General features: G+C 43.9%; 1 protein-coding gene across 1 annotated transcript; it reads left to right on the forward strand.

The window, feature by feature from the left end:
• The first annotated feature begins 1,078 nt into the window (after positions 1-1,078).
• Positions 1,079-10,206, forward strand: parp142.2 (poly(ADP-ribose) polymerase family member 14-related sequence 2.2). Its single transcript, XM_069172238.1, has 14 exons — positions 1,079-1,309; positions 1,404-1,507; positions 2,261-3,790; positions 3,885-4,121; positions 5,437-5,661; positions 5,746-5,800; positions 5,871-6,017; positions 6,315-6,377; positions 6,480-6,656; positions 6,755-6,940; positions 7,055-7,663; positions 8,284-8,420; positions 8,846-9,026; positions 9,747-10,206. Exons 1-14 carry the CDS (start codon positions 1,138-1,140, stop codon positions 10,031-10,033), a joined length of 4,110 nt encoding a protein of 1,369 aa, XP_069028339.1. The 5' UTR covers positions 1,079-1,137; the 3' UTR covers positions 10,034-10,206.
• The last annotated feature ends 151 nt before the right edge of the window (positions 10,207-10,357 follow it).

A 10,357-nucleotide genomic window follows, 5' to 3' on the forward strand; every position in this document is an offset into this window, starting at 1 on the left:
GCAACTGCAGAGACACTCAGGAAACTTAGCTCTGATAAATCCACCTTATGTTAAACGGCAAGCAGATAAAGTTAGAAATGAACTGGTGAACAGACCCATCCTTTAAAGAGACATATCGTTTATCATGAATTGGTGATTAATGTAAACCAAGTTAAAAGAAAAGTGAATATTTGACACCAGAAGTCCAGCAAACAGCTCCAGTGCTGTGACACTGATGTTCAGTTTGTCAGCTGTATTAGATGTTTGCACTGATCTTTGGGCCAGCATCGTAGCCAGAAGAACGGATCGGAAGCAGAGAACGGGAGGAAACCCCCGTTATTCGACTTCCATCGACCGGACCTCTGAGTGAACTTCTCAATCAAGTTAGGACAGTGGAGGCATCAAATATTACAAATATTTAAGAAAATATTAATTAATTAATTAATTAATTAATTGTTTAGAAAATGAGCTCCGAGGACGACTTCAGGATGAATAATGCTGTGATCACATGAAAACAAACAATAAATACCACATAAGTCAAAAACTAAAACTTAAAGGAAGCAAATTTTACTGGACTATGAAGGGATCTCTGTATTTTAGTTTCAGTAGGACATCTAGTGGATTGTTAGTAGTACTGCAGGATGTCAAGTTACACAACACAATTGCCTGTGTGGTGGTGTATCTTTATATTTTTTATTCATTTTTCCATCGTTTGAAATCACATGTGAAATGGATCAAAATGTCCTAATTTCTTCTCATTATTTTGTACTGGTGAAATAACTGTCCGTGAACTTTTTTCGGCATGATATTAAGATATCGTCATCGATGTCTTCATTATTATGTTAAAACCAAAGTACTTTTCATGGAACCGGCACAGCAGACCAAACAGGTTCAAACAATAACCAACCAAAATGTTGTTACAGCAAGTGCCAACACATTACATGTTGAGCCATGATTGGTAGATTGCATACAAGCCCTTCAACCTAAACATGCACCATTTATGTAGTTGGGTGTGTTATTGTAAATATTTTGTCACAAAGAAGGGGTTTGCTATTTATAGCAAGTGAAAGTAAAACAGAAACTAATCATTAAAGTTCAGAACGGCAGTCAGGACACGGGCGTATAAAAAGTTCTCGTAGTTTTAGATTTGAAGGTGAAATGGAAGAATACCAACATTCATTGTTTTTTGAAGCCAAAGATCTGACAAGCAAAGACATGGAAACTATCAGGAGACACTTTCAAAAAAGAAGAGAGTCTGGAGGAGGTGAATGTGGACAGATAGAAAAGGTTGGAAGCAACATCTATAAAATCTGTTTCAAAGAAAAAGAAGGTAGGCAATGACACTGGGTTAAAGTGAGTTATTTGTAAAATATAGTTTTAAAATATCATCCGTTTTATAACTTTGGAATTTTCTGTTTTTACAGATCAGGAAAGGGTTTTATCGAAGAAGTTTCACACCGTCAAGCTTCCTGGAGGAGAGCAGCGCTTGACAGTCAGCCAAACCAGTTCACCACAGATCCCCGAGCAGGTAATCAGTCAACCACTGGTGAGCGTCACTGCCAAGAAACTAGTCCCACCCCTGGCAAAAATATCTGGCCAAAAAGGTTTTTGGGGAATTCATAGTTAAATGTCACTTTCAAATAATCATCACAAAGCAAATTGACCAAGAATGTGTAATCTGCAAAACAAAGAGCCAATCTACTTTTAAAACGGGACCAATCAGCACATCTGGAAAGCATCTGGTGGTGTGCCTCATTGAAATCCAGAAAAAACAACTATTATATATATATATATATGACCTTTAATTAACCAGGTAAAATCAATTGAGAACCAATTCTCATTTACAATGATGACCTGTCAGACTACGGAAAAACGCATAAAAAAAAAAGTTGCCAGCATCTGATAAACGATAGTTCACGATTCTGAAATCTTTTACAATATCCAGATTATTATTTGTTTTTGTTTTGTAGTCTTTGCTTTTAGTTTGGATTTTGAGTTTCCCGTTTCACTTCCTGCCCTTAGTTTTATCGTCTTCCCTGCTTTTCCCTGATTTGTGTTCACCTGTCCCTCGCTGTCCTTCCCTCGCTGGTGTATTTAGTCTGTCCGTGCACCTTTCCTCTTTCTCAGTTAATATTTTGAGTTTGCCTTTGTGTTCCTGTGCTTTTTGTTCCAAGTTAGCTTTGCAGCCAATTACCAAGAGGAATGCAAGTCTTATTATTTATATATAGTATTCTTTTTCATCTTACAATAACATGTTTTTGTTGATGCTCTTCTTCTTTAGACATTTGCGAAAGCCAACAACAAAAGTCTTGAGAAGATTTTCAAAGTAGATATTTTCCTGCTGTATTACCTGAGAGACGACACCAAAGCATACAGAGTCTTCCAAAAGCAGCTGTCTTTAATCGGCTGCACGGTGGAGTTTGATTTTGTGGAGGAGTGGGCAGTGGTGAGGGGGGATATTGAGAAGGGGCCCGGAGGAGCTGCTGGCGGTGCAGCGGAGACATGGGAGATACAAGTGGACCGGGTCTTCATCAGTCTCACCGAGAACTACATCTGCCATCACGTGCTTGAGCCCAAACAAGTGAAAGCGTTACTGCAGGACGCCTCCTTTGCCACCGACGATATAAGAGTCTACACGGAGAGCAGTTATCCTGTGGTTGTAGGAGAGGCTGAGGCAGTGAGGAAGAAGATTACAAATCTGGAAAAGAGCCAGCAAACCCTGCAGGAACTGCCAGTTGTGGAGAAGCAGTTGAAACTGGTGGAAGAAGAATTCAGTCAAGAAATGCGTACGCATTATCCAGACGTTAAAGTCCTCAGACAAAACGCCATGATCATCTTGGACGGTCCTGACAAGGAGGTCCAGTCGGGAGCGGCGAAGCTTGATGAACTGATTAAGAAGATAAAAGAGAAGAAAGTTCAGCTCCCGACAGCTTTGATAACCTTCGTAACAGTCAGCAGTGCCGTCTCCAAGTACCAGACTCGCTTCAGGCAGAACCTCAGAAATCCTGTTTCCATAGAGGTGGGGTCAGACCTGGTACTGTCCAGTTTGTCTTCTGATGCCCTGGAGGAGGCAGAGGCAGCAGTGTTGAGAGACCTGGCAGTGGCCACGGTGAAGCTGCAGGGTGCTGCAGCTGTACCTCCAAATCTAGACAGAGTGAAAGAAATCCTCCTCAAAGCCAAGAACGAGGTAAACCGTGTGGAGCTCAGAGTGGACGTCAGCTTCCTCCCTGGACCCAGTGGAAGCAACATGACCGAAGTAGACCTGGTGGGCTACAGCGACAATGTGAACAAGCTCAAAGAGATTCTTCACGACTGCCAGCTGAATCAGGTTTTAACTCAAGAAGTGCTGAACCTGCCGCAAGCCGAACTGGTCGACTGCTTCGATACGCTCTTAAAGCTGTTCGGCATGAAGGAGAGCGAGGTGACCATAAAAGCCTCACATTTTCCAAACCCTTGTGTGTTGGTGGCTGGTCCCCGTTGTCAGGTTCAGGAGACCCAGCAGTTCCTGATGTCCGCTCTAGGCAGCCTGACCTCGGACACTTTGGTGTTCGACGGACCAGGGGCTCAGCGCTACTTCCAGGCAGACGGTAAAGTGAGCAAAGAGCTGGTGGAGAGTTCCTGTCGGGTTCTTATCAGGGAACAGAAAGCCGTGCACTCCCCGAGTGTGAAAACCAAACCTCGAAGCGTCAGCAGCCCCGTCAGCATCATGGCCAGACCTTCCAGGAATAGAAGCCGCTTCAACACCGTTGGCAGCTCTGCCGTTAACAAAACAATCCTAAAGATCAAGATTGGCAGTTTAGAGGATGAGCAGGTTGGAGCATTTCTATTCCTCTTTCCAATATCCCAAATGTAATCACAAAAAAAAAGTTAAGCAGCACTCTCATTTGTTGCCATGATTTCCACAGGTGAATGTGTTGGTGGCCCCCATGGTCAACAAGCAGCTGACTTCTACAAATATTGGTGCAAGTCTGTCCAAAAAAGCGGGGCACACCTTAAAGGCGAAATTTGTCACGGCGGCAGCGACCGGTACCTTCGTCCCCGGAGACATCCTGCAGGTCGATGCGCCTCCATCTCTGGGCTGCTCCAAGATCTTCTTCATCGAGTGCTTGCCTTGGGACGGAGTCCGAGGGAGGAGCATGCAGGTGAAGTTAAATACCTTTTTTAAAAAGAAAAAAGAAAACACTCTTGGTGATGGGAAAAAATTCAAGGTCCATTTACTGAAAGGAGACCGATCTTCATACTTCAGACTTCATAGCTGTAAAAAATTTTTTTATTTTTTTTATTTACTCTACTGAATGAGGGGAAAAATAACTGCAAACACTCTACAGCAATACGTATTTAGATATGTAACCTTTTCTGCCAATGGTTTTATCACAATCTTAGGAGAGACAATGCTTTTGACTTAGTCCTCAGTGGTTTGACTACAACATCCGCGGACTTAAAGCTCTAAACGAGGCGTCTTTCATCTGAAGTTAAAAGTCCTTGTTAACATGTCCGAGCGGTCATGGAGGCAAATGAGCAGAACAGGAGTCCAGAAAAGGGTTCAGATGAAGCTTCATTTATTTTTGCATTAAACCACCACACCCAAGGTTCACCATCACCTACCAGCCCCCACCAGTCTCCTACACAAACTAACTGAGCTCCTTATATACACCTTCTCACTCTAATTAGTCCAGACATACCATCTACAGGTAAGTATATATATCATCAATATATGTACAATAAATATTTACACGATTTCACCAACCCATAGATATCGATCATAATCTAAAATGATTACAGACCCTATAAATAGAGTAAATTATCAATACCTAATTTATCTAAATAAACAGAGCAACACATATCTCTACTTCCCCCCTACCCACTTCCTGTGGTTGGTTCTTCCTGGAACTATAAATGTGTGCTCGAGCCCCGGGGGAACTGTTTTGCCTGAACACCTCGGGAAGAGGAAACGGGCAGAGGTGAGTTGTTGCAATATTTAAACTAACTTTTATCTTTAGCTTGGCAATATATATAATTAGACATTATTACAATCAGTCTGTTCAATCAGTCTCTTACTGCACTTTTCTATTTGTTTGTTCCCAGGGAGAACAAAAGGAACCACTCAGCGTCCCGGCCGTGGACATGGCTCCCAGCATCCACCGTCCAACAATAAATATATTTAATAAAATGGTGTGGTCTCTCTTTGGGACATTTATCACACCACATCACAAATACTGTCCGCAGCAGAGGTACCGGCGGTGCGTCGTTACAGTCCTGAACACATTCACGCTGCTGCATTTGTTTGTACTCGCAAAAACTAACAGAAGCGGTTGTTCCCCCGCATGCACGTGTGTAACTTACCTGTTTTTAATCTGCCAAACAAGGTTTAACTCCAAACTTCACACATGGACTTGGAAAGAAACGTGCAGTGAAAGAGTTGCCTTTAAACTTTTGGTTTTCCTTTTTTTTCTTCAGGCTCTGGGTAACGGGCTCAAGAGATGTGTGGACCTCTGTGTGCAGCAACACTTGAGTTCAGTGGCCTTCCCTGTAATCGGACCAGGACTCGTCTTGAAATACCCGCTGAGAGAAGCTATTCAAGTGTTGACAGAGACTATTGTCCAGTTCGGATTGTCTGCATCCCCTGGATCTCTCTCCACCATCCACGTCGTCATTAAACCCGGCTACCCGGACTCCAAGGAGGTGACTGTTGCTACTCGCTGTAACTGGTCTGTATGATGCGTACGTGTATTATTTCTCGTGTAATGATGGCATTTCTATTTGCAGTGCTACCACGATGTCTACAATTACCTCAGCTCAGACATGAACCACGGAGGCCAAGGTAAACTACAGAACTGGTGGACTCACTATTTTCATCAGCATGCTCACTTGTGTGGTTTTCTTTCTCTCAGTGATCTTCAGATCCCTCACCAGTGACCTCGATGACATCACTGTGATAGTGGGAGGCGGGGTCAAACTACAGCTGGTGTTTGGTGACATCACTAATGAGACGACAGATGCTGTGGTGAACCTGACTGACTTCGAAAACTTTGAACACGGTAGGTGAGAGCGCCACCAGCAGGTCAGTTACTGAGTCCAAATCTCAACATCTGCTTCATGAATTGGCAAAAAAGTAAATAAAGAAAATGAAACCCTAAATACGTTCCTTCAGTTGTATTTTGGGGGTTCAGTGGTAATGAGAAAATGTTAATGTGCCTTGACACCTGCATCCTCACAGAGCTGCTAACATGGCTGCAGTATCACGTAAAGCCCAACAAATGTCATTATTATCAGCCTGAACTTTGAGCAGAGCGCTAACTCGTGAAGCGTGCTGACATTTATTCTTTATTTCACAGACGGTGTGTGTAAAGACATCTTGACCATCGCTGGACCAGAGGTGGTGGCTGAACTGAAAGCAGGTGATGAAGAGCACCAGCTGTACACGACCCAGCGACACACGCTAAGCATCTTCTTACCTGCGTACTTACACACTCGCGCTTCCCGTGTTGTTTCGTCTGTAGCACAAGTGGTCCGAAGAGGCGTTTTCGGATCCCAGGCGGGACGGTTCCCCTGTAAAAGAATCTTGCATGTGTGCGGCGAAAAGGATGCAGGTGTCATTGAGCAACTCATGTGTCGCATCGTTGGCTATTGTGAATCGTTCAGATTCAAGTCTGTGGCAATTCCTGCCATCTGTGCTGGTACGTCTCCGTTTGTACATCATGAAAACACACCTACCTCCGTGTGAGTTTGGTGGTTCAACGCTTTTGATCTGATGGTGAACTAACGACGTGTGCAGGCACCGGTGGGTTGGATCCGGGCGTCGTGGCGGGCGCCATCCTACGAGGGATCAAAGCTGCCACGTCCACTCGTCTCTACAGCCTCGAGGACATCCGCATTGTCCTGATTAAGATCGACGTCTTCTTGGCGTTCAAAGAGGAAGCAATGCAGATGTTTTCCACCACTGTAGTCAACACAAGTGACAGTAATTCTCACAAATTGCCTTGTAACTTGAAATCTGTCTTTTTAAATCAGGATTCTGATTTTTTTTATCTCATTTTATTGTGAATTTTACTGATAGTTTGACTTAACTTTTCAGCGTCCCTGCCTCAGCTGCCACCAGTGCAGCCTCCACCGTCTGCGAGCGCAGACATGAGCAGCCTCCAGACCAGCGCCGCGGCCCGGCAGTCCGCCTTCCTGTTCCTGGGTCTTCGCAAACAGGATGTCGACGATGCCAAGGAGAAGTTTGAAACTCTGTATCAGACACAGTGCCTCACTCAAACCTTCAAAAAGGAGGAGCTGGAGGCACTCACCCAGGACGAGATGGAGGACTTGAAGCGGCTGGTGGACGCCGAGGGCCTCTACGTAAAGGAGGAGCCGGTCGGCAGCTTTAAGGTGAGCGGCCTGAAGGACGGAGTCAACGAGGCGGCGCGGATGATAAACGTGAGTCAGCAGGACAACCTCAGGAGAGCGATGAGAGTCCGGGAGGAGGAGGACCTGTACACCCGCGTGGTCTGGTGCATCATGGGACGAAGCGGCACCTGGGAGAGACTTCCCAAAACAGCCAATCACGACCTGGAACATAAAGTAGCGAGAGTGATGGTGGACTCGCAGGGAGACTCGTGGGTCGTTGATCTGCAGACGATGCAGGCCGTGGAAACGATAACCGGACTTGCGATGAAGCTGAAGCGACTTGAGAATCTGCCAGGTGAGAAGATGCCTCTCAGAAGGGCTTTACCGATACACGAGAGCAAAATAAATCACACTGAAATGTTATGATTATGTGGTTAGAGAATGGTGGTAAAAGAAAGGAATTTCACAGCTCAAAAACTCACCTTTGTGGTCCACGTGGTCGCAGCTTCTGGAGCTTTTGATCACATGACCTTCACCAGCAGATCCCCATTTGTCATGGAGATGAAGACGCTCCATGTTTTTGACCTTGTTGGTCTTTGAATTGAGTTTTAAGGTGAAAAAAAAATCATCGCAGAAATTGAGAAAATAACTTTAAATATAGAGAATTTATACAAAGGTTTAGTTTTACATATCTGCCGCCCATAATAATTGATAATGGTACATGTGGTATCGATTGGACTTCATTTACCAAACAAGGAGTTTTGTTTTGATTTCCTTCACACTGACACTCTATACAAGATTTGCAGTAGATCATAAAATAATCCCCCTCGGGGATTAATAAAGTAACTACCTAACCTAACCTAAATAAAGCTGCAATGAAGGCTTCTACTGCATCTTCACTGTATTTGAGACCTCGTTGCCTCACATGACCTGATGACAGAAAACAAACGTCTAACTCCTCTGATTTGTCGTCAGACTTCGCTCTTCCTCTGTACTGGGACAGCATGGCCGCCAATGAGATGATAAAGGTTGTTGCACTGCAGCCTTCCTCTGCAGAGTACCGGACAGTGAAGGAGCTCTTCAAAAGAACGTCCACCAAGTCGGTGGTGAAGGTGGGAGACCCGTTTGATTGTTGGTAGATACACTGCTGAAAACAAATCTGAAAACGTGCTGTATATTGACTCAATACTTAAGTTAAAGAAAGGAGGCGAAATGTGTCGGGTCTATTCTACTGTTTTAAGTTTTTTCCAACGTTTCAACCTAACAGCTACACCTATAATGTCATACCACTAACCACCACTAACTCCGATGTCCATTGAATTAATGTCCACAAATATGCTCAGAAATGACATCGTAGAAAAAAAAAAAAAAAAAGGGTCTCTTTACAACTCCAGAGGCTGAGATCCAACATGTTTTTTTCAGGTTTCCAAGTATTAAAGTCATTCATTGGCTGCTGTGCAAACAGCCGTTATGCTTCCTGTATGGACGTGCCAAATTTGCTGAGGATATTAAAACCCCTTCGCTGTTTTTCTGTCAGATCGAGCGTTTGCAGAACGTCCACCTGCGTCGCGTCTACGAAGCCCAGAAGAAGCACATTTCTGACAAGAACACGCAGCAGGGCGGAGCCGGAGAAAAGTTCCTTTACCACGGGACCACTCAGGACAACTGTGACGCCATCATGAAAACGGGCTTCAACAGGCGCTTTGCTGGACAGAACGGTAAACGATCTTTGGATGCAGCCGACAAAAACTGAAACAAACTCCGGTAATCTGTCGGTTTGTTGGAAACACAGAAGAAAGTCTGGTTTCCTTCTGCACCCACTCAAAGGAGTTAGGAGGAGGTGGTTAGTGTCAGGAGATGAGGTCGTAGCTAATACTCTTCAGATTTGAAATATAATAAATTCTACCTCCTTCAGGGCAACAAAAGACTTTCAAGAAGGGGAATTAAAGATTACAGAGAAATGTTTTTAGAAAATTGAATTCAGACTTTCTCTCATTTCTGAGGAAAGCAGAGTTGCAATAATCTATTTCTAAATTCCTGACTCATGTTCCTGATGCAAAACTTCCTTTGTAAAAGCTCCCCCAAAATTTTTCTCTGCTGTATTTCTCTTTCCTGAACTGTTTTCTCCTCCTTTTTATTTTTCCTTTCAGTTGGTCCTTTGTTAAAAGTACAAAAATAATACTAATATCCACATTTTACTGATGTCTTGAAGTGTTGGAAAAGTTCCACATACAAGCTGTCAGTACCAATAAAATACCAGCTTGTGTCACACGTCCAAACAGTCCAGAGTTGAGTTTTTTTAGTTTATTATACCAATGAGTCTTTCCCTAACCATAAACTAGTAGTTTTAGTTACCTAAAACTCACCAAATCTTTGACTCTTAAGTTTTTTTTATGATCCTTTCGAGTTCATATTGTTAAACCCGCTTTTTCTTACAGCAACTCACTTCGGTAGAGGTACCTACTTCGCCGTGAAAGCCGCCTACTCGGCCAACCCCACCTACTCCAAGCCGTTGGCCGACGGCTCCCAGCTGATGTTCGTGGCCCGAGTCCTAACGGGCGTCTACACGAAGGGCAGCGGCGACATGAAGGTGCCCCCACCTCGAGACCCGCAGCAGCCTCACGACCTCTACGACAGCGCCGTGGACGCCACCGACAACCCCACCATGTACGTGGTGTTCCACGACAACCAAGCCTGCCCGGACTACCTCATCACCTTCCAGTGACGCGGAGGAGGAAGAGGGAGTCAAGTTTTTATGAGTGTTGAAAATCTGAAGTCGAATGAATGAATGAATGAAGAGGTTTGTTCTCAGGTGTTTGCGTTAATGTATTCTATGTTTACAATTACATGAATGGTGAAATTTGTGGGTATTAAATTAAACAATTTTTTTTCCAGTGAGTCATTTAGATTTAAAGTTTAAGTGAATATTTCTATTTTAATCCAAAACTAGGACGAGAAAGTCTGATGCACTTTGCACACACACACACACACTACAAGATGCGTTTCTCACTTTTCAGAAATCAACGTATTTCCTTCAGGTATGAATCGA

The sequence above is a fragment of the Embiotoca jacksoni genome, unplaced genomic scaffold, assembly GCF_022577435.1.
Source record: "Embiotoca jacksoni isolate LCO1_2020_lvr unplaced genomic scaffold, fEmbJac1.0.p SCAF_51, whole genome shotgun sequence".
NCBI lineage: Eukaryota > Metazoa > Chordata > Actinopteri > Embiotocidae > Embiotoca > Embiotoca jacksoni.